Source organism: Crinia signifera, chromosome 2 (genome assembly GCF_055691185.1).
Source record: "Crinia signifera chromosome 2, ASM5569118v1, whole genome shotgun sequence".
In the NCBI taxonomy this organism is placed as follows: Eukaryota; Metazoa; Chordata; class Amphibia; order Anura; family Myobatrachidae; genus Crinia; species Crinia signifera.
Window position 1 is genome coordinate 357003716 of NC_139218.1, and position 25138 is coordinate 357028853.

The window sequence follows — 25138 nt, forward strand, 5'->3', positions numbered from 1 at the left end:
AATAATCTGTGAGACAGAACCACTGGGTTTGTGAGACTCAGCTATAAAATTTACAAGATATTTTTGCAGAGGTTCTTTTTAATATGAACTGTGACAAGGAATCTATATTTCTTCTACGATCCCCATGGCAGCCATAACACTGGGATGTTCCCTTCCCCCATAGAATTAGACAGGATATTTTTTCTCTAGGACCGCCCACCTTGGGTATAATAGCCTCCTCTTCCTCCTCCTCCATGTCTTTTTTCCTGTCTCCGTTAGAGTTAGGACAGAGTAGGCTGTTATGTTTGTTTCAATCAGGGTTACCTCACGCAGCATGGAGCTGAAGGGGTGGCTCCCCGGGGAGAAGAGATGCCTAACTAGCTTTAGTTATGTTAGTGCATAATCCCTGCCTAATATACCGTCGGATATAAGTGTAATACCGGGAGTCCTACGTTGGAGCCAAGGTGTGAGTACCTGAAATATCTTGAGAAAGCGCAGAGCAGCAGCAGGGCTGTGTGCATGGCTCCACGTGGAGTAGATGCGGACCGGCTGGAAGCCGCGTCTGTATGCTCCAAACACATTAGGCAGATGGGGCGGAAGTGTGCGCGTGCGTCACTTCCGCCTGAGACGCCGGAGGACGGGCGGTAAATGCTTCCCCGCGGAAACAAGGAGAAGCATGTTGGTTCCACTCGGTCATCCGGAATTAAGGTGAACCAGGGAACTATGGGTTAGGCGCCATATTTAAAGACGCTATGGGACAGCATGCTTTACACTGTGTTTTCCAGTGTTTGGCTGTGTGACTGCGGTTTGCATCATGGATGTGCCTTCTCCCCATAAGCCGGATAATGCCCCTCAGAGGTAAGCCCTTGGTTTTTGGGCATTAGTTGTTTTTTATTTATAGTGTATCTACAGATTAGTACTTAGTACTTTTTCTTTTGTAGTGTGTCTGCAGAACAGAATGAGGAAGTATCTGTTATACCAAAGAAAAGAACAGCCAAAAAGAAATTTATACAGACCAACTGTATGTCATGTGATAAATCTTTTGCTTCTGCCCAGAAGAAATCCCTATGTGGAGACTGTGAGGCAGGCCAAGATAGAATGGAGAAGAAAGAAAAGAAATCAGATGTCCTTAGAGAACTTCTGGATTGGATGAGAGAGTCTTTTGTGTCGAAGCAGGAGTTTGCGCAGTCACAGAAAAGATCCAGAGCCCAGGCGGAGTTTAGCCAGGAGGAAGGATCAGCTGAAGAAATAGAAGGTGCCAGAAAGGATTCCACAGATGAAGGGGAATTAGAAGATGTGAGATCTTTTAATCTGGAGCTAGTTGAAAATGTGCTGAAAAATATCTATAAAGCAATGAATTATAAAGAAGAACCGGGAACATCGGAGGCAAAAAAAACCTTATTTGAGGATAGAGAGAAGAAGGGGAGAACTTTCCCAGTTCACAAAATGGTCAGGGAGACCATTTCCAAGGAGTGGACAAACATGGATAAAAAATTGACCCTTGGAAACCGAATTGAGAAAATGTATCCATATAAGGATGACGAGTTTCTGGGATGGTGCTCTATCCCCAAGGTAGATGCTGCTGTAGCGGAACTTACCTCAAAATCTACAATCCCGGTAGAGGACGCAGCAGCGTTTAAAGACTCAATGGATAGGAAGATTGAGAATGGGTTAAGAAAGGTTCATACAGCATCTGCTGGATCACTTAAATCTACTGTGGCAGTAGCGTCAGTATCTAGGGCGCTGAGATTGTGGGCATCCAACCTGCAGACAGACATAGAGGAAAGAATTTCCAAACACTATGTGTTGAAAAGTCTGGACATTATGCAGAAGTCCATAGATTACCTATGCGAAGCCTCGCTGGATTCGGTTGCTTTTGCGGCAAAAACTATGGCCGCAGGTGTAACAGCAAGGAGAGCCTTGTGGCTGAAACCCTGGAGCGCTGACGCAAACTCTAAGAACAAATTGACTACTTTACAGTTTGAAGGAAAGTTCCTATTCGGTTCAAACCTGGACACAATGATACAAAAATTGTCAGGAGGGAAATCTGTACGTCTCCCACAGGACAGAATAAATCGTTTTCCTTATCCAAGTACGGCTAAACAGTCTTATAGAGATTCCAGAAGCTACAGGCCTGGTAGGCCCTACTATAGGAGAGGCGGAGCTAATACTTCGCGGCAAGCGTTTCGTCAGCCCTTTCGTGGGCGTTTCCAGCCTGACAAAGGAGGAAGATCATGACTATATGCAAGAGACAGTGATAGGAGCCAGACTTCTCCAATTCAAGGATCAATGGTACCATAACCGACAAATGGGTGCTGAGGATAATCCAACAGGGTTATCATATCGAATTCTTGGAAATTCCGTGGCAAAACAGATTTCTGATATCCAGAATACCTTCAGAGAGAGAAAAAAGGTCAGCTTTATACACCAAGATAAATCAACTACTGGAACAGAAAGCGATCAAAATAGTGCCCGAAATTTATCACAGAAAGGGGTTCTACTCCAATCTGTTTCTGGTGGAGAAGAACAATGGAGGTTTCAGAACAATCTTGGATCTCAGAGACCTGAATTGCTTTATCAAGAAGATAAAATTTCGTATGGAATGTCTTCCGTCCATAGTAGCCGGGATAAGACCAGACGAATACCTAGCATCGATCGACCTCAAGGATGCGTATTACCACATCCCGATTTGTATAGAACACAGAAGATTCCTGAGGTTTTACGTGGCCGGTCAGCATTTTCAATTCACGTGTCTCCCGTTCGGGTTGAGAACTTCCCAGAGAGTCTTCACCAAAGTACTGATTACGCTGGTGGCGGAGCTGAGAAAAATGAAGGTCCAAACATGGCCATACTTGGACGACTTCTTAGTAGCTGGGAACTCAGCAGAAGAGGTGAAGCAAAGTCTGAGTTTGATCATGAGAACCCTGCAAAACCACGGATGGGTAATAAACAAGGACAAAAGTCAGTTAATACCAACCAAAAATATTATTTTTTTGGGGGTCAGGGTAGATACCAGAAAGTATTCTGTAGCTCTATCACTCGAGAGGTGCATGAAGATGAAGAATTTAATTCAATAAATCTTGCAAGAAAAGAAGATTCCCTTAATAAAAGGAGTACAGTTATTAGGAATGATGGTCTCCTGCATAAAAGTGATACCGTGGGCTCAATGGAATTCGAGACAACTTCAGTGGTTCTTACTGCCATTGCTGAAAAAAGGCCTGAAAGATTATCATATGATGAAGTTATCGAGCCAAGTGAAACAGTCTCTGAAATGGTGGATTCAGGACTTGGAGAACAAGAGCTCAAGTTTAGAAAACCCACAGTTTCTGGTTCTGACGACGGACGCCAGTCTATTAGGATGGGGAGGTCATCTCGGAAAGATTTCGGTCCAAGGAATATGGTCCAAGGAAGAAACAAGAAACTCTTCCAATACCAGAGAGCTGCAAGCAGTCTGGGAGGCTATGTGTCAGTTAAAGCCCAAGATCCGAGACACACATCTAAGAATTATGTCCGACAATGTGACGGTAGTTGCGCACATAAACCATCAAGGGGGGACCAGGAGTCTGAAATTGATGAGAATGTCAGAAAAAATCATGGCGTGGTCGGAGGAGAACCTAAAGTCAATCTCTGCGGTATATATACCAGGCAAAAAGAACGTAATAGCAGACTATCTAAGTCGCAAGACTATTTTACCAGGAGAATGGGAGCTGAACAGCGAAGTGTTTCTCCAGATAACGAAGATCTTTGGGACTCCGGAAGTGGATCTGATGGCCACCTATTCGAACAGGAAGGTGAGCAAATTCTATGCAAAGTATTATCATCCGCAGGCGAGGACATTAGACACGTTCTCAACCAGATGGGAGTTCAAGCTAGGGTACCTGTTCCCTCCATTCCCAATGATAACCAAGGTACTGAAAAAGATCAGGGAAGACCAAGTACTAGTACTGATAATACTTCCACATTGGCCGAGAAGAGCCTGGTTCTCGAATGTCTTGAGGATGGCGATACAAGGTCCTTGGCAATTACCAAACAGGCCAGACTTCCTAAATCAGGGGCCTATGCTACACCCAGAGCCGGCGACTTTACAACTCGAGGCATGGAAATTAAGCGGCAGATTCTAAAGAGGCACAATTTATCACCACAAGTGACTGAGATGATGCTGAGAGCCAGGAAGAAAGTTTCTTCGGAGGCTTATTATAAAACCTGGTATAGGTTTATCAGCTGGGGACAGTTTAAAGGTGACATTATGAATATTCCTACTGATCAAGTGTTACAGTTCTTATTTGAAGGGTTCCAGATGGGACTAGCCACAGCAACGATTAAAGCACAGATTTCAGCATTAAGTGTGTTATTAGACAGACCTCTAGCAGAAGAGAGAATTGTCAAAAGATTCGGCAGGGCGATGAAGAGAATCAGACCGCCGATTAAATCAATTGTGGCACCCTGGGACCTAAATCTACTGCTGACAGTGTTGACAAAAGATCCATTTGAACCCCTGGAAGATTGTCCACTAAAATTTCTAACCTGGAAGGTTGTATTCCTGGTAGCTGTGACCTCGGCCCGGCGGGTCAGTGAGCTTCAAGCTCTATGGATGGAAGAACCATATTTGATAATATTCCCTGATAGGGTAGTGTTACGGACACATCCAGACTTCATTCCTAAAGTGGTGTCAACCTTTCACCTGAATCAGGAGATAACTTTGCCTGATTTCTACCCTCAGCCAAAAAATAGAGATGAAGAGGTCTGGCACACATTGGACCTGGTTAGAGGGATAATGCTGTACCTTGGAAGAACTAAGGCCTTCAGGCTGACAAAGCACCTGTTTGTAATTCCAGAAGGAATAAAAAAGGGCAAAGCTCCAGTGAAGCAGACCATATCTCGTTGGATTAGAGAAACCATCTTATTCGCTTACAAGAAAGAGGGCAAGGTGCCACCTTCCATTGTACAGGCACACTCTACCCGGGCAGTGTCTACTTCTTGGGCAAATAAGGCGAAGGCGTCAACAGCTGAGATTTGTAAAGCAGCAACATGGTCATCTATCCATACTTTCTCAAACCATTATTCACTTAACGTTTCTTCTGCCCACTTTGGGACGCATGTGTTACAGGAAGTTCTTTTGGGCGATTGACTTCTATATATATATATATAAAAAAAAAAATTCATGCAGCATTCAGCCCTCCCGTGTGTTTTCTTGGGTATGTCCCAGTGTTATGGCTGCCATGGGGATCGTAGAAGAAAGAGTCGAATTATACTCACCGATAATTCCTTTTTCTTCCTAGAGATCCCATGGCAGCCACTGGTTTTTCCCTCCCTGTGTTATATGTTTTTCTCCAGGACTTATATTTCGGAGACATGAAAAGACATGGAGGAGGAAGAGGAGGCTATTATACCCAAGGTGGGCGGTCCTAGAGAAAAATGATCCTGTCAAATTCTATGGGGGAAGGGAACATCCCAGTGTTATGGCTGCCATGGGATCTCTAGGAAGAAAAAGGAATTATCGGTGAGTATAATTCGACTCTTTTCCTCCCTTGGCCCAGAACATTTTTCTGGAGCATCCAGGGGGTCTGCCTGGCCAATTGTACCTGGAAGAGCATGAAAAAAAACGGAGACAGTAAGGCTGGGTTTGTGTTACCATCTGTAGTTGGGAACTTTGCTATGTACAGATAAATAAAGCTGTTCAATTCAAATAAAAATAGTTGCATGGATAATATAGCTGAGCTCCAGGAAGGGAAAGGTTAGCTAGTATGGGGTAATGCATTGTTAATAAATTGATTTTCATAAAATGCATTAAATTAATGTAATTAAATATAATATATTAAGGCTCATCAATAGAAAAGGGGTATAATCCTCAAATTCCTTCCGACCCCCCAAAAATATGCACACAAAACAGGGTAGATGGACTTGTACCCCTTTCACACTGGAAAGCGATTGCAAGCTGGGTGTGACTGGGCTTGCAAGTGCTTTCACACCTAGCTGCCTGACCCGGCATAAAACTGTAACATAATCCAGAGGCAGGGCCGGGGTGGCGCTGGGCGTGTTTCCCCGGGATACCCGCTCACACTGCCCCTGGACCCACGACCGTACCCTGGTCAAGACCCGGACCGTTGGACCCGGGACAATCTTCCAATAGACACTGTCCTGATCCAATCAATGCAGTTAGTGATTACAGACATTGTGCTAGTTCCTGATCAGTGCAGTTGGAGATTATATACTGTGCTAGTTCCTGATAGTGCAGTTGGAGATTATATACTGTGCTAGTTCCTGATCAGTGCAGTTGGAGATTATATACTGTGCTAGTTCCTGATCAGTGCAGTTGGAGATTATATACTGTGCTAGTTCCTGATCAGTGCAGTTGGAGATTATAGATACTGTGCTAGTTCCTGATCAGTGCAGTTGGAGATTATAGATACTGTGCTAGTTCCTGATCAGTGCAGTTGGAGATTATAGATACTGTGCTAGTTCCTGATCAGATGAGTGAATTTTAAGGTTACAGGCACTGTGCTAGTTCCTGATCAGTGCAGTTGGTAATTACACGTACTGTACTAATTCCTGAATGTTCATCCACAAATATACTGGTAGGCCAATTGGCTTCCAACAAAATTAACCCTAGAATGTCTGTGTGTGTGCGTGTACATGCGGTAGGGAATATAGATTGTAAGCTCCACTTGGGCAGGAACTGAGGAATGTTCAACTATACTCTGTAAAGCGCTGCGGAATATGTATGCGCCATATAAGAAACTGTTAATAAATAATAACTGGTCCAGTGCCTTAAACTAGGCAGATACGCAATGATAGACCTATTTAAAAATGGTCATGGTACAGTTACAGCAGTATTTTATTTGTAAATTTGTATTTGGAAAAACACACAATATCGGGCACAATTGCTTAATATATCTCAATTAGAAAGTTATTGCTCCACTGATCTGCTGCTTCTAATTAGTAACCTGGAAATATTACTTCAGCAAGATCAATTATTTAATAAGAGAGTGCAAACTACTAGCTAAAAAATACATTTTTAATTATACACAAATATGTAAAAACAATAATCAGCGACATAGTCAATGTCACCTTTAAAAAGTTTAATAATATTCATATTGGTCTATAAAACCAGTCTCTAAATTGGAATAATGATGGCAAGAGTCTGTACAACTTGTAAAGTAGATTAATTCCAATAAAGAATTTTCCACAAATCCCACTTTATGTAGCAGTGTTAGTGTCCAATACTGACACAAATGACCTGCCAAATTAAGATTTAGGGCTTGCCAGAAATATGTTGAAATCAACCAATCCCAAAGTACCGACATGCCTGCCAATAATCTTCTAGACATCAATGTGATAAATAATGTGTCTGCATTATCTGAAGACCACATTGCCAGATCTTGATGAGATGGGTGAAGCCGTTCTACCCATTAATTTCGTGAATTACATAGGTCTTTTTCTGTGTGAAAGGATCAACCCTGGTCGTAAAGAGACCCAGGATTTGCCATAAGGATGACCCTTTAACACAGAAGAAATACCTCTGTTATTCAGCAAATTACCGGCTAGAAATTTTCAACCCAGTAATTTGTTCTTATGTGTGAAGGGGGGAGCTGTCCACGGCTGCTGAGGGGGGAAGCTGTCCCCAGATGCTGCAAAAAGAGGGGGGTGTCTGCGGCTGCTGAGGGGGGGGCAGAGGGGATGCTGGCCGCGGCTGCTGCTTTAACACCCCCCCCCCCCTGCAGCCGCGGGGTCTCTGCAGTGGATGGGAAGCACCACTAGTTCCCATCAGCCGCAAGGACCCCGCCACTGGCTGCGAGTTACAGAAGCAGCTGTGGCCCACAGCAGCCGGGACAGCTTTCCCAGCGCTGCACGCCATGCATGGATCCCGCTGCTGGTGCCTCAACCGCAGCGGAACCATTTACACCGGCCTCTACACGGGTCCTAACCATGTTCTACCCAGGTCAGGACCTAGGTGGAGGACCTGTGTAAATGGACACGGCTTGACCCCATTTATACCGGGACAGCTTTCCAAGCGCTGCACGCCATGCACGGATCCCGCTGCTGGTGCCTCAACCCGCAGCGGAACCATTTACACCGGCCTCTACACGGGTCCTAACCATGTTCTACCCAGGTCAAGACCTAGGTGGAGGACCTGTGTAAATGGACACGGCTTGACCCCATTTATACCGGGACAGCTTTCCAAGCGCTGCACGCCATGCACGGATCCCGCTGCTGGTGCCTCAACCCGCAGCGGAACCATTTACACCGGCCTCTACACGGGTCCTAACCATGTTCTACCCAGGTCAGGACCTAGGTGGAGGACCTGTGTAAATGGACACGGCTTGACCCCATTTATACCGGGACAGCTTTCCAAGCGCTGCACGCCATGCACGGATCCCGCTGCTGGTGCCTCAACCCGCAGCGGAACCATTTACACCGGCCTCTACACGGGTCCTAACCATGTTCTACCCAGGTCAGGACCTAGGTGGAGGACCTGTGTAAATGGACACGGCTTGACCCCATTTATACCGCCGCAGATCTGGGTCTGACATGCCGCTGACCCGGATTTTTTCGCAGTGTGAAAGGGGTATGTGTGTGCCTCTCCCAATGTGTGTCATCTGTATGAGTGTAATCCCTCTGAAGCCAGTCGCTAAGAGAACTACATTTCCCAGCAGCCCTTCTGCCTCACAGCATTTCTTGTGCCCTTGGCTTTCCAACATCCCCGGAGATTCTCAGAAGCCCCCTCCCCCTCTTGTTTGAGATGAAGGGGAGGCCATTGGGAGCCCAAGAGGCAACTGAAGACCACAGGATTTTCTGTGCTGAAAACCCCACAACCAGTCTTTTTATAGTTATATACCACAGGTATAGAGAGCATACCCACGGTAATCCAAAATCCTGCATAAGGTATGCAATCTTTTTTCCGACTGTCGGAACATTTTTTATAGTCGTAAGTACCGACCATTTCGATAATCGTTCTTCAGTGTCTGACTGTCAGAAACGATCTGACAGATGAAAAACACGTGAAAAACACGCTGATCGAATATGTGTGTGTCGGGATTTCTGACTGTTAAAATATTGTCACACATTGAATAACCACCTATGTGTTTTGTGTAAGAGGGCACCTTAGCAGATAATTGTAGTAGCACTCCTGTCAATGCTATATTCAGGGCCGGATTTGTGCCTAGGCCCGTGAGGCACCGGCCTCAGGGCGGCACCATTTAAGGGCGGCAGGCAGGCTGTCATTCTGGTAAATAGCAGCATGGCACAGCGGGTGGGCAGCGGCGAGTGAGGAGCGCCACCGCCGCCGCCGCAGACATGAATTATCATATGTTGGCGGCAGCGCTGCTCGTCAACCGCCACTGCCCACCCACTCTGCCATGCACATTACATCACCGCTTAGTGGCTGGGTCCGACAATCCCCCTGTGTATCCGGAAATGGCTCAGGCTCACTGCTGCCGGCGCCCGCCCATTGGCTACTCTACACACACACAGTCTATTGGCAGCTGAGCGGCGCGCAGATCCTCCCTGCACTCAGTCAGTCACAGTGTGAGAGAGACTGACGGAGACACTGCTAATCACTGTACTAATAAGTGCCTCCCTCCGGGTCATCTGTACAGTGAGCAGCCCAGAGTGCTTAAAAAAATATTAAGGTGGGCTAGAGTTAAATTTTAATGAAATATATAAATAACAATGTATATACATATATGATTACATTAAAATAGGGGGGGGGGGGGACAAAAATGTTGTACACCCATTCCTATCTTCATCACTAAATGTTTGTATTTGTTGTATGTAAGTAATTTTAACCTCTTGTATTTCGCCAAACTACTGTGGGCATATCCAGAATCCAATTCACAATAAAGATTAAAAGGATTCCCCACATAAGATATAAAAACCCATAAATATTACCCATTAAGACCTAATAAATACAAAATATATGTGGTGTGCATCCATGACTACTCTTCTTTCTCTTTTTCACTAAAATTACCTCATTTAGTCGACAGGATAGCACCCCCCGCTAGTAGAAAACAATATAGCGGTGAACACCCTGATTCTATAGGGTAACCTAAATTCTTCTTTTGTGTGCAGATCTCAATCCCACCCCCCTCCAAACTAGTGCCTAGGGGTGGCCTGACCCCTAAATTCGCCCTGGCTATATTACTAGCCAATCTACAACATACACGGTAAGTGTGACAAGAAAAACCATCACTAACCTATAAATTCTCCATTGATGCTCCAGAGCCTCACTGCACAGTCTACAGATGCCGTCAAGACCACTTCTTTGTCCTCTATAACCTCCAGCCTAAAGATTGGGTTGATATATTGTTAATAGAATATAATCAACTTTATTGGCCATGTGTGCTTGTGCACCCTAGGATTTTATGGTGGATTACAGTGCAGCATCAAGCAGGGATGAAACGGGGGGGGGGGGGGGGGGGGGGACGACGACATTACATACATTACATTGACATTACATGCAGGGGTCACATGCCTGCCGAGCTGCGCAGCGCCTAGGCAACCATCAGCGGTGCCATTGGTCGTTGCAGCAGCCAGGTGGTGTCAATATAAGTAGAGACAGTACAGTTATCACACTGGAACACATACCCGCCGAGCTGTATAGCGCCTAGGCCGCCATCATAATGCTCTGTTAATGAAGTATGATTATATATAATAGTATGCTAGTTCTGCAAACTATAATAGTATCTCCATAATGAAGGCTGTAGATTTAAATTAAAAATAATTTAAGTGGCAAAACCAATATTTTTTTGTCTTTTAATTTAAATTACAGTCACTTTGAATCTACACACTATGGGCCAGATGCACTAAGCTGCAAAAGTGATAAAATGGAGAGTTATAAAAAAAACAGCCAAACAGCATCTACCTGCCATGTCACAGACTGTGTGTGAAAAATGTCAGGCAGGAGCTGATTGGTTGGTTGTTTATCACTCTCCATTTTATCACTTTTGAAGCTTAGTTCATCTGGCCCTTAATCTTCAGGGATTGCGTCGGCTCACAGACCTGGCACTCATATCCATCTATCTATCTTAGCTAACTATCTCTATCAAGCTTAAGGCCCCCATACACTTATGCGATTGGGGCAGATATCACCCGATTCTGACGGATCAGTCTAAGAAATTTGGTGAAATCTGTAAAAATTGCGCAATATAAAAAAAGGAGTTGAAGCGCATGCATTGTCTGCCCATTTTAAAGCAGTACATAATTGTTCCCCGACATATATTTCTGGATTCTTTGGTCTAAAAACTGTCTCTACAGATCTAAAAGATAAGGATGTGGCAAGCAAATTGGCCAAAGCAGAAATGGAATACATTTTTAAATTTAAAACTTTGTCAACAGGTGGTCACAATAGTGACTTTGAATTAAAATGGTTCCTATGACATGTTTTACTGTATGTATATTCTGAGGCACTTTTTCTCTCTTTCTTTTTAGTGTATCTTATGAAATGCCTGGAGGAAAACGGACCACATTAGCTATGCTATTTAATATTTATGTATTGTACTGCTGTGCACACTGTATTATTGCTGCTAATTACGTTGTTTTTTTCTTGTGCCACCATTGTAAATATTTTATCCTATTGTAAGTTCATAATCTGCTGTACATGACCACATGTTATTTATATATATCATGATCATCCATCCTTGATTTTATGCCCAAGATGCGCTGACACGCATACATATGCACTTTAATGTCCGGAGCGCTGGAACGCATATGTCATCTACAAGCACCACAGCGCACCAGTATGACGCGCTGCACTATCTGGTGCTTGGAACGCGGAAGCGGGGGCTTTGGAACGCACCGCATTGACGTTCTATTCACTTGGACGCCGGACGCTTCAATTGAGCGCTGCGGCGCTCCATTATGACGCGCGACAGCTCCGTTCTATGACCGGGCTGGATGACACGCGGAAGTAAGTGCAATGGAACGCACATAACTTCCGGTGTCGCGTCTTGCATTATTTAACTTATTGGTTTATTCCCTAACCACCTCTCAAGGATATTTGATCATAGATCTGTCCAGGTATTAAGCGCTAAGGCGCCACTATTGGATATATATGTATTTTGTATTTTTTAAAGTTTGAACATTTTATGGAATACAGGAACAGGAAGTTTCCCTTCTTCCTGTACCTTGGGTATATAAACCCCATGTTAGTTACACCTCTGTACACTTGAAAAAGATCCCAGAGCGGATCGAAACGCGTTGTGTGATCAGAGGAAGGTGATTGCTTGCTGACTGCTGCCATCTAGCTCGGGACCTTGGTTGAAGACTCTGCCTGGTGGATCATCCGGAAGACCCCCCAGGTTGTAGAATTCCACATTTCACCATCTTTCCTTCTACCCGGCAGTCACAGTGATTACTTTGTTTTTATTTCATTTTACCTTGTATGATATGTACTTCTGGATGTGGAAGACATTAAAGTTTTTATGATCCATTTACCGAGTGGTCTGAAAGATACATTGATGTGAATGGCACAGCTTTTTTTTCAGTGAGTTGGGGTACGCATCCCCTTTGGTTACATCGTTTATCTTCCCCATTTAAAGATACCTTTATGTGCGAATACTACATCCACACAGTGTGAGTTGGGGTACGCAAACTAAAAGATACCTTGATGTGTTTAACTGCCACATCTTTGATGTGAGTCTGGGTACGCTCACCTACATATTCCATTTATCGGTGGAGGAAAAACAGCTGCACAGAATCCCGCTTACCTGCACGGGTGTATTAACCCACTTATTGTATGGACAGATTATCAATTACATGATCCCTCTGTTTCTATTGTTTTGCATGAATCATCATCAATGAAAAATTGACTACAAGGATCTTCTGTTCCATCCATTTGTCCTATAAGATCTTAAAAGGGAAGTACTGTGTATATATTTTTTGTTACAAGCGCTATAGGGTCTCCACTTGAAAAATTTGTGTGGTAAAAATTGCATGTGTTTGACATTGGATCCAATCCGATGCGTGGCCCTTGTGCATCAGAGTCTTAGGTTGGTCCTGCCTGCACATCCAACCTGGACCCCCTCCCAGTGGCGGGGAACAGGATCACATGCAATACATACATCCTGGTGAGAGAATAGTGACCATAGTCACCTTTAGACTCAGGAAAAGGGGATGGTGGGAACTAGACAAAATCTTGCGATTTGGCTGTATTCTTTCCATATAAAAAGCTTTATGGTTGATTAAAAGGTGGTGCAAGTTTGTACAACCATTTATGGTATCTGAGGGATGGACAGCCACAGCATAGCAAATACTAATAGTGGGGCAGATGTATTAAGCCTGGTAAAGTGATAAAGCGGTGATATGGAAGGTTATAACACACCAGCCAATCAGATGTGTTTGAAAAATGACAGTTAAGAGTTGTTAAGCTGGTGTGTTATCACCTTCAACTTTATCACTTTACAAGACTTAATCCATATGCCCCCGAGTAAGAAAGGAGGCAGTCCCGGGGCATGGGGGTTGTTTTCTTCCCCTGAGTCTGCCAGTCCATCTTTGATAGCAGAGAACGCTTCCAATGTGAAGCCACTACCCTGCTGTAATATCAGTCCTATCTGCCCTCTATGGGCTGCAGCTGGTGCAGTCCATAGAAGCCAGCTTGTTCAGCAGATTTAGAGTTAAGCCCCACCCCTGGAACCTAAGCCCTACAGCCACTGACGCCTGACCTAAGCCCTGCCTCCCGGTAATGTTATCCATCAGTCACCAGGAGATTAGCAGGAGAGATCTGCAGACCCCCTGGTCAGACAGGTAAGGAGAAGCAAAGCCACTGATTGTAATACTGAGCCTAATTCAGACCTGATTGCATGGCTTCTAATTCGCAGGCCGTGTGATTATCAATAGACTGTGCATGTCTTTGGCCCATATTACATATGCGCAAGGCCATCCTGAGATGAAAGCCTGCTACTTTTTTTAATCTCTGCCCGTTCCGAAGATTGGCATGAAGCCGGCATTTGGGGGTGTCAAGTGGCCCATTTTATGGGAATGTCAGGGAAAATGTAGATGTGCCCAGACATTTGGAGGGAGGGAATGTGATGTCAGCTCCAGCCACGATCGGCCTGTTTCCATCGCAGCCGCTGAGTAAGTCCCAGGCTACGCACAGACTGTGCACATTGGGAGAATCATTCAATAGTGTGCGGCTTGCTAATGGATTTGCAGGCGAATTCCCAATCCAGAAATCTAATCAAGAGGTTACACAGAATGCCATCTTTTCCCTAGAACAACTGCATGTGCTGTTATTTGCAGATGCGTGCCTGGTAGGAAGTGTTTACAACAGATCGCTAACTAGATTATGCTGACAGGAAACACAAACCTGGGAACTCTTCCAAGTACTTAGGGACTATTAATATCATTTTGAGATAATTCCCTTAATATGACATCATGCAGAACTAATCATAAGCATTAAAGATCGCAAACCTATCCAGGAAGGTTTCAGCGCAGCAAACATTTTGGGAATTAATTTTAGAAAAGCAGATTTATTCCTAGCAAAGTCTATGGGGTTGATGTACTAATATGTGAGTTCTATTAATTTTAGTTCTATTTATTTAGCACCTTCTAGAACACGGGTGTCAAACACAAGGCCCGCGGGCCAAATCCGGCCCGCCAGACCTCGTCATGTGGCCCGCGCGAGGAGATAGCACGCAGGGGCAGTGTATCTAAAACAGGAGTGCTGCGGGCCGCGTCCACGTCCGCCTTACCTGTTCCTCCACTGTCGGCGGCCATGTTCCTGTAGGCACATATGTATGCGGCTACAGAAACATGGCCGCCGGCCTCCACGGCTACGTGGAGGAGGGCCCGGCTGCCTGTTCCCTCTGATGCCCGGCAGTGACAGACACTGGGTGGGGACATCATGACGATGACGCCGCCCACCCATGCGTCTGTAGAGAAGTAGGAGCAGGCAGGGAAGCTGGACCGGGAGTCGGGGACAGTGTGGCCGCAGCAAGCAGTGAAGAAAAGCTGGAAGCCGCAGCAGCTGCAGGACAGACGGAGAAACAGTAAGTGAGGATGAGGATCACACTCACAATAAAAAAAAAATATATTTCTCTTTCAATGGTCCTGGTGACACAGCTCAACACTGGGATGTAGGAGGGTCCGAAGGAGCCAGGCACCTATCCTAAAGTTTTAGAGGGTAGGCTCCTCCCCTACTGCATCCCTGGACTCTTCAGTTCGTGTTAGGTGCCCACTGGAGTGGGTGCTATTCTAAAGGGCTGCAGGAGCAGCCGAAGAATTAGAGTAGTTAGGGGATTTTTATTGTTTTATTAACTTTTACCCTAGCTAGGTAGGCACAGTGTGAGGATTCTCATAGTGAATCCTCACACTGCTAGCACAGCAGGAGCTGACAGAAGCGCGTCCTGTCAGCTCACTGTGCACAGGGGAGACACTGTCTGGTCTCCCTGTGCAGCGCTGATAGCCTTTTCTAAAAGGCTGCCTGGGCTCCGGAGTACCCTGAAACCGGCTCCACATTTAGGTGGGGATCATGGGGGACAGGCGCTCCGTGATGGCGGCGGCCATTTTATGCGGAGCTTACACGCTGAGCTCCTAGATGAGAGGCAGCAGCGTTGTGACAGGCATGTTCCAAGTGATCCCCAGTTGAGGGGGAGACACTGGAACTAGGAAATCCTACCTAAGGAGCGGCTGGCTGGGGGTGGTTGGCGCCAAAAGGTCACGGACCCCGCAGCAGCAGGGACCTGTGGTCTCTTCCTTCACTCTGACTTTGGCGCCTTTCAGAACGCTTGCAGCGGAGCTGAGCTGGCTTACTGATCCTGGCAGAGTGACTTGGATTTCCTGGGCATCGCTTCCCCGCAGTTGAAACCAACAGACAGATAAGTGACTGGGTGCATTGCCTCTGTATAAACGCTTGTACATTGTTTGCACTGTGTATACTGATAGATATACATTTATCACTTGCATCATGTCTGAGCATCAGGCTGTGGTTTTGGGGGAGGGAGCCCTCAGTGCACTGAGCGCGTGCAATGTTTGCACACAAAAGTTTGTCCCTGAGCAGATGGCCAAGGGGGGCTTATGTATTACTTGCGCTGATGTGAGACCCATGGGCAGTGAACCCCATAGGGCAGAGCAGATGGAACCTGCGTGGGCCAGGGCCCTAGGCAGGTCAGTAAACGCTTTGGTGCAGCTTTTGGACAGGCAGAGTGATGGGCTGGTAGAATCACAGAGACCTATGCCATCATCTCAGCAGTCGTCCGGCTCCTTGCCTCTTACCCAGGCAGATCCTGCACTGATTCAGGTGATGCAGGATACTGCTAAAGGGATCAACAGGTTCAGTGAAATGCTGGACAAAATGGATGATGTGGCAGGGACCCCTAGAAGGTCTTATGCTTTAACTACTGTGGTAGATGAAGAGGAAGGAGAGTATACTGACATCCCCTGGGATCAGGGTGATGATTTGGAAGAGAACTCTGCTGCTGGTATAGAGGATCTCATTGTAGCTGTGAAGCAGGCTTTAAAGCTGTCTGTGGAGGATAAGACTCCTGTTAAAGGTGTTTTTAAGCGACAGCGGAAGGAGGCTGTTACTTTTCCTTCAGATGAGGGGTTACAGGAATTGTTAGAAGGGGCTTGGAAAACTCCTGATAAGAGGCTTCAGATGCCTAAGCGATTCCTTAGTCTGTACCCCATGCCAGAGTCTCATGCGGAGCTCTGGGAAAAGGTCCCAGTTGTGGACGCTTCAGTGGCACGTTTGTCCAAGGCTACTGTATTGCCAGTACAGGGCGGTGCAGCTTTTAAAGATTCTGTGGATAAAAAGCTGGAGGGAAACCTCAAAGCTATCTTTGAAGGAGTGGGGTTTACCTTACGGCCCCTTATTGCTTCAGCCTGGGTCTCTAAGGCCATGATAGAGTGGGCTGGTGAATTATGCACCATGCTGCAGGCTGACCCTGGAGCATTACTGCTTGCAGAAAAGATTAAGGCAGCGGCAGAATATGCAGTGGAAGCAGAGGAGGAAGCTATTAAAATGGCAACCAGAGTGTCCACAGTCTCCATTAATGCCAGGAGAGTGCTTTGGCTTAAAGCCTGGGAAGCAGACAATGAGTCCAAGAAGGCTCTGGAAACATTAGCCTTCAAAGGAAAGGTACTCTTTGGTACCGAATTAGAGGAGATTATAAAACAGGCCACGGGCGGCAAAAGTACATTCCTGCCGGCCTCCTCAGCAAAGCAGACGTCCAGATTTTCTGCTTTTAAGCCGTCCTTTCGGCCCTCCCCTAGAGGTGGTGCGTCCTTTCGAGGACAGTCTTTCAGGGGAAGGTTTCAGTCCTCTAGAGGCAAGACACAAAAGTCAAAATTTGGCTCTTTTCACAAGAAGCCTGCCACAAAAGGAGAGGATAAACCCTCTGCATGACTGTCAGGGGCTTCGCCCGACAGTGACAAAAGTGGGGGGGCGTCTCACACTCTTCAGGGACGCTTGGGCTTCTCTAGGCCAGGATGCCTGGGTGTTAGATATTATAACACAGGGTTACAAAATCCCTTGCAGAGGGCCGCCTCCGAAGAGGTTCATCCCCACATCCTTACCAAAGGAGGCACGGCTGCGTACAGCTCTTGTGAGAGCAGCTCACTCCCTTTTGGAAAAAGGGGTGGTTACACCAGTCCCCAGGGCAGAGTGGAAGAAAGGCTTTTACTCCACGCTGTTCCTGGTGCCCAAACCAGACGGGTCTTTCAGACCAATACTAAATTTGAAATCCCTAAATGTTCATTTATGGGTAGACCATTTCAAAATGGAGTCCCTACGGTCAGTACTCCTGAGTCTGGACCAGGGAGAATTTTTGGCGTCCATGGATGTCCAGGACGCATATTTGCACGTTCCTATACACCCGGAGCATCAGACCTTGTTGAGGTTTGCCATAGGAGACCTGCATTTACAATTCCGGGCGTTACCCTTTGGGCTAGCAACCGCGCCAAGGGTATTCACAAAGATAATGTCAGTAATGGCGGCGGTGCTCAGGCTCAGGGGAATCACAGTAATACCCTATTTGGACGATCTCCTGTTCAAAGCAGAGTCAGCAGCCATGCTGCAGAGTCACTTGGCAGAGGCCATCAGTTTTTTGCAGGCTCACGGCTGGATTTTAAATTTGCAAAAATCTCAGTTGGTACCGTCACAAAGGCTCCAGTTCTTGGGAGTCATACTGGACACCCATCTTCATCGGGTATTCCTCCCGGAGGTAAAGGCCAGGGATCTGGTCACCCTAGTCCAGGAGATTCTCAGGGCTCAGAGCATTTCAGTATGGAGGTGCCTCAAGCTCCTGGGGTAGATGGTGGCGTCATTCGAGACGCTTCAATTTGCCAGGTTCCACTCTCGGAGGTTCCAATGGAACATTTTGTCAGCCTGGTCAGGAAACACTTTGACCATGAAATCCGAGATGATAGTGCTGTCTTCGGACACCCGAGAATCCTTGAAATGGTGGACAGAAGTAGATTCCCTTCAGTGGGGTCGGTCATTACAGACCTGGGACTGGTTGATAGTAACTACCGACGCCAATCTCAGGGGCTGGGGGGCAATAGTCCTGGATCTCAGGCTTCAGGGCCTGTGGACGGCAGAGGAATCAGCGTTACCAATCAACATCTTGGAGCTGAGAGCTGTCTGGAAAGTGATTTCCTTGGCGGGAGACAGGTTACAGAACCTCCCTTTGAGGATTCAGACCGACAATGCCACAGCTGTGGCGTATCTGAATCACCAGGGAGGTACACGCAGCAGATTGGCCATGTGGGAGGTATCCAGAATCTTCCTATGGGCGGAACAGAATGTTCCAGCTGTATCGGCTATATTCATCCCAGGAATAGAGAATATAGAAGCCGACTTCCTGAGCAGGGAGGAGCTCAAGGAAGGGGAATGGAGCTTACACCCTCAGGTGTTTCAACAAATCACTTCGATGTGGGGAACTCCGGATGTGGACCTGATGGCATCCAGGATCAACCGTCAAGTGCCCAGGTTCTATGCCAGAACAAGGGATCCACTAGCGGAGGCAGTGGATGCCATGACTATTCACTGGCAGGGAGATCTCCTTTATGCATTCCCACCAGTACCAATGTTACCGAGACTTCTGAAGAAAATACAGGGGCAGAAGGTTCCAGTGATCTTAGTGGCCCCAGATTGGCCAAGGAGATCCTGGTACTCGAGGCTTCAGAGGTTGTCTGTGGACTCATGGCGTCTACCTCTGAGACCAGACCTTCTAAGACAAGGCCCATTCAATCACCTGGATTCAGATCGATTGATTTTGACGGCCTGGCTATTGAAACCACCATTTTGAAAAGAAAAGGGTTTTCTGAGGCAGTAGTACAGACGATGATAAAAGCCAGAAAAGCTGTATCTTCGGCAAATTATTATAGAGTCTGGAAGACTTACATTCGATGGTGTGAGAGAAGAAAGGCTCATACATCTCATTTTAAGCTATCAAGAATGATGGAATTTTTACAAGATGGTTTTTCATCGGGCCTAAGTCTTCAGTCACTGAAGGTGCAGATTTCGGCCTTGTCCATCTATTTCCAGAAAAAGATAGCCATTTTGCCGGAAATTCAAACCTTTTTACAAGGAGTATCCAGGTTGAAACCTCCATACAAGCAACCAGTAGCACCTTGGGATCTATCACTGGTTTTGGAATGCCTTCAAAAGGCACCTTTTGAACCTTTAAGGTCGGCTGACTTTAAGTTTCTCACGTGGAAGCTAGTGTTTTTGTTAGCAGTAGCATCTGCTAAAAGAGTTTCAGAATTGGGAGCTTTGTCATGTAAATCTCCCTTCTTAATTTTTCATGATGACAGGGCTGTTTTAAGAACAGTGCCTCAGTTTTTACCGAAGGTGGTATCTACCTTCCATTTAAATCAGGAGATAGTTCTACCTGTGTTTCAACCCCCAGAGGGTTCTAAGAAAAGGGACAAGTTGAGAACTTTGGATGTTGTGCGTGCCTTACGCATATATGTGGACAGAGTGAAGAGTGTGAGGAAGACTGACACATTGTTGGTATTGTACGACGTACACAAAATTGGTTGGCCTGCATCTAAGCAGACTATTGCTAGGTGGTTGCGGTCTGTGATAGCCTTTGCATACACCAAAGTGGGTAGACCAGTACCGGCCAAAATAAATGCGCATACCACCAGGTCAGTTGCCACCTCTTGGGCGGTTCGACATGGGGCCACAGCTGAGCAGGTTTGCAGAGCTGCCACTTGGTCATCTGTTCACACATTTGCCAAATTCTATAGATTCCATGAGTTCGCGTCGGAGGACGCATCATTCGGGCGAGCAGTGCTGGGAGCTGCAGACCTGAGCGTACCCTCCCAAAGGACCGGCTCTGGAACGTCCCAGTGTTGAGCTGTGTCACCAGGACCATTGAAAGAGAAAAAGGGATTTTTGTAAGAACTTACCGTTCGAATCCCTTTCTCTGATATGGTCCTGGTGACACAGCGATCCCTCCCTTACGCTCAGTAAGTATGCCAGAAGTTTCATGATGTTCATGTTAAAATGGTTAAAAGTTAACAGTTTTCTGTTATAAAATGTGCATATAATATGTGCAGGCGTTTGTACTGAGTTATGTATTCCAGTGGCTTTGAAAGATTGAACTGAAGAGTCCAGGGATGCAGTAGGGGAGGAGCCTACCCTCTAAAACTTTAGGATAGGTGCCTGGCTCCTTCGGACCCTCCTACATCCCAGTGTTGAGCTGTGTCACCAGGACCATATCAGAGAAAGGGATTCGAACGGTAAGTTCTTACAAAAATCCCTTTATATATCTGCTGTTTCCTAAAGTGTCCCCGTGTATAATAATAATAATGCCATGACACCACAGGCTGCTCCTCCTTTATAATCATTTATGTGTCATGGCATTACTTTTATTATATTATACAGGGGGAGCAGTCTGTGGTGTCATGGCATTATTATTATACAGGGGGAACAGCCTGTGGTGTCATGGCATTCATTTTATATTATACAGGGGGAGCAGCCTGTGGTGTCATGGCATTATAATTATACAGGGGGACCTACAGATATAACTGGCCCTTTCAGGGTGACCAAACTGCTGATGCGGCCCCTGATGAATTTGAGTTTGACACCCCTGTTCTAGAAGATAATAGATAGAATCTGTCTGGTTGCTATGGGCAACATCCCGGGTGAAATTTAATAGGATGAGAGATTCAGAAAGTGAGAGATTTGGTAAGAAATCTCCAGTTTTTTAAAGCGGCAATCATTTACACTGCAAAATCAAACTGGTTTTGCAGTGTAAATGATTGCCGCTGTAAAAAAAAAAAACGAGATTTCTTACCAAATCTCTCACTTTCTGAATCTCTCATCCTATTACATCCCACTTCCCCCCATCTTCAATAGAACTCCCATCTTAAGGCCTCCAATCACAGGTCTGACTTGTATGACTGACAAGTCGGACCTGTTTTCCCTTGAGCTCCCCGGGAGGGCTCCTTTTGACTTTACACTTTCTGTGAAATTTTTTACATGCAGAAAATCGCATGCAAAAGAACTTCCGGGGAGCTACTGTAGGAGTTCAAGGGGAATCGGGTGCGATACATTTTGCATGCTTTTTAGGGCCACCGATGATCCGATTCCGATACATCATACTTGCTGCACGTATGATCTACAGGATCCAGTCTGATCCGCACAGGAATCTGATTTCATACAATATATGAGCCCGATCAATCGGAATCGAATGAAATCAGACCTGCGTATAGTATAGAACCTACCTTTAGTAAATTTCCCCATATATTGGCTCCTGACCCTCCTACAGGACCAAGGACACAACGTTTCACCCCCTTCAGTGCTCCAGCCATCAGGCTCAGACCAGGGCAGCCCCGCAAATCACCCCCTTCAGTGCCCCAGCCATCAGGCTCAGACCGGGGCAGCCCCGCAAATCACCCCCTTCAGTGCCCCAGCCACCAGGCTCAGAACGAGGCAGCCCCTCAAATCACCCCCTTCAGTGCCCCAGCCACCAGGCTCAGACCAGAGCAGCCCTGCAGGTTATTCACATAAAATCTATCTTACCCTAACAATATATATGTATGTAAGAAGTACAACAAATGTTACTCACATTGTGATGCTGTCTGTATGAGCCTTCCACTGACCAATGCCTACAGAAAGAAAACATTTGGACATAGTATGTAACATGTATGTGTGTTCTAGGTCATTCATGTTATAGGTTAGTAGTAATAATAATAATAAATCATCAAGTTATGTCCAATAAACAGCATTACGGGTTATTTCATGTTCCATACCTGACATGTGACCCAATACAGCATTATGCGGAATAAACATGTCCACTTACACTTTGGTGGATCTTTTTCTGGCCCGTGTACAGCATAGTCTGTAATATCATAGACGTAGATGTAGCCCATGTCATCTGCCATATATAGCAGTGTGTTAGTACTATTCACTGCAAGGCTACTGATGTGGGTCCCAATCTTGGACTAAAGGAAGAAAAGAAACATATACTGTATTAGGGCTTTATTCAGACCTGTAGAACTAATGGCTGACTTAGAAAATGGGGATATTAGTGGTGATATTAATCCGACTATTAAGCCCCATACACACTAGAAGATAAAGTGAGAGATATCTTTCAGAAAGCTCTTTCTAAAAGGCCCCCTATAGACAGGTCCTCCTGTATTTCAAAAATCAGCACCGGGCTCTTGGACCTGTCCTAGTTTCAAAAATATGGGGGGGGATGGGAATGTAGGGGTCCCCCATATTTTGGAACCAACACCAGGCTCCAACAGCCAGCAGGGTGATGCCACAGCTAGGAGAGACTTATTATGCATTGGGTCACTGAGAGAGTGGGGTCACCACAAGCTTCCCCATCCCTGGACGTTGAGTGCCGGAAGAGCCCTGGGCTGTTAGGGACAGCAGACATCGTCCCTCTGTCACCGCGTCTCTAGACGCGGTGACAGTTACAAGTCATGACGTACATTTATGCCATGTGTCGGGAAGTACATCCCGACCATGACGTAAATGTACGTCAAATGTCGGGAAGGGGTTAAGCAATACTTTTAGAATTATTTGATCATTTAAAAAATACATTTCTATTATAGTGATTAAAGTGCACACAGCACAGTTGTGGCAACAATGTGTGGGCTGAAACAGTAGTAAGCAAAACGTGTAAGACGGACACTTACTGGTTTAAAACTCGCTTTAAGTGTTCCTCCGTTGAATACACTCCAAAAATTGACTGTGCCTTTAAAACATAAAAACTGTGTTTTACTTCACCATAAGAGCAGATTGGTATTGCAATCCCTTGAATTGTGTAATACCTTACCTAGCGGCCCATTGGAGACCAGAGACGCGGCAACATGTAGATTCATTGTCCGCTTTGCCAGATACATGATCTTGCTGATAGTGTTCTCTGTTGCTGTGGCAGAAAACATTTCCTAATGTTAGACCACTGACTAGTACTGTACAGCAATATACAGCTTCTGGTCAGTACTTGTAGTCGCAGCAATATTAGAAGCAAATAATTAATCATTGTTATGCCACTACAGCAAGCTGTAACAAAGCTATTCTATTATAGAGCCAACATCTGCTTTAGGGGCAACTCGCTTGGCCTGATTCTAAGTAAAGGCCCATACACACTAGAAAATTATCTTTCCAATCTGGCTGGTTGGAATGAAAATCTGGACATTTTTGGGAGCAAATAACAATTGACCATTTGCTCCTAAACATGGAAAACAGACACAAATCGGTCCTACGAACAAATTATTCAATTTAAGGCCCATACACACTAAAAGATATGAAACACGAAAGATATTGGTGAACAATTTCCCTTGAGTTGACCATGAAATGTTTTGTGCATCCACACTGAACGATGGGTGCAAATGGCATGAGCAATATTGGCCGATTGACCTGCGTGTCCGAAAGATGCCAACACAATGCAGGGGGGCGCATTGTTAAATATATTAGGCATGCAAAGTAGAAGATATTGCCATCAATATCGTTCAGAAGCCCCTTTCAGAATGAGATTGATGCCAATATCTCGTAGTGTGTATGGGCCTTTATGCAGATGACTGCTTTTGTCCATTTCCCAGTGTTCGGGAGCAAACGGTTCATTGTAATTTGTTCCCAGAAATTTCCAGATTTTCATTCCAACCAGCCAGATTGGAACAGAGGCGTAACTATCGTCCTGCAGCCCCCGCCGTGGCGGGGAGGCACTGAGGGTATGTGGGCGCCGGGGGGGGCTGCGGGACGACAGTCACTGTCTGGCTGCCTGTGTGCACCGTCCGGGTCCCAGCTCTCCCGGCTATTGCCGCAGCGCTGCTCTCACTGATACAAAAAGTGACACTTGGAAAATGGCTGCCCCCATACCGCAGACAGTTTTTCGTCTGCTGTTTGGGGGCAGCTATTTTCCAAGTGTCACTTTCGTTAGCAGCAGTAGCCGGGAGAGCCGGGACCCGGCGCGGACGGATGCGGCCCAAGGTAAAATACACACGCACACAAACACACACATACACACACACACACACACACACACGCTCTCTCCCCTCAACCCCCCCCCCCCCCCCTGCACGCCACGGCTCCCCGCTGCTTGTTTTTATTTATTTTTAGGGGGGGGCGCCCCCCTGCATTTTCGGCAGGGGGGCGCACAATTATTAGTTACGCCTCTGGATTGGAAAGATAATCTACTAACTAGTGTGTATGGGCTGTTAGGCGCACACTACTGTAGCTGTGACATTGTACTCACTGTCTGTGATGGGGGAGAGCAGTCAGTCCTAGTTATGTATTATGTATATGTCTTTAACCAAGCTTGGACTAAACTGGAACTTCCATCTTAGTAAATGTACCCCCATGACTCTCAAGAGGATAGAGCTTCTCAGAGCTCCACATAACCTTGGGCCCTTCCCTATATTAGAGTATATAGTATTTATATTATTGCAGATGTTGCACACCCTGCACTCAGAACTAACTCTTCCAATGTGCTATGCAGTGCCACTGTGGTGAATCTTTCCAGCGATGTCTTCAGAAAGATGGCTAGTGTTAACTCAAGGATTTTTTAGGGCACGGTGTTGACCATCGGGCAGGGCACTTTTTTCAATCAAGAGGGCACATTTTATATACTAATTTACATTAGAAAAAAACATATAAAAAAACTGCACACTGCGCTAGGATTACGCCCATTAAACTTTGTCATACTCTGCTATGCCATACCTCCCAACTTCTGTTGATGGGAAGTAGGGACACTCGCCCAGC

At 45.9% G+C, this 25138-nt stretch overlaps 1 protein-coding gene across 4 annotated transcripts in view; it reads right to left on the minus strand.

Moving 5' to 3' along the window:
- The window catches only part of LOC146057955 (cilia- and flagella-associated protein 337-like), a 91158-nt gene that overhangs the window by 721 nt on the left and 65299 nt on the right, over positions 1-25138 (minus strand). For 3 of the 4 annotated variants that reach the window (XM_083169837.1, XM_083169836.1, XM_083169835.1), the window contains exons 19-23: positions 23214-23306; positions 23074-23132; positions 22230-22371; positions 21996-22035; positions 10173-10261 (exon numbers count right to left, since the gene is read on the minus strand). In XM_083169837.1, coding sequence (XP_083025963.1) covers positions 10173-10261; positions 21996-22035; positions 22230-22371; positions 23074-23132; positions 23214-23306 — 423 coding nt within the window. The remainder of the gene's footprint in view (positions 1-10172; positions 10262-21995; positions 22036-22229; positions 22372-23073; positions 23133-23213; positions 23307-25138) is intronic. The other variant, XM_083169838.1, reaches the window with a different exon arrangement.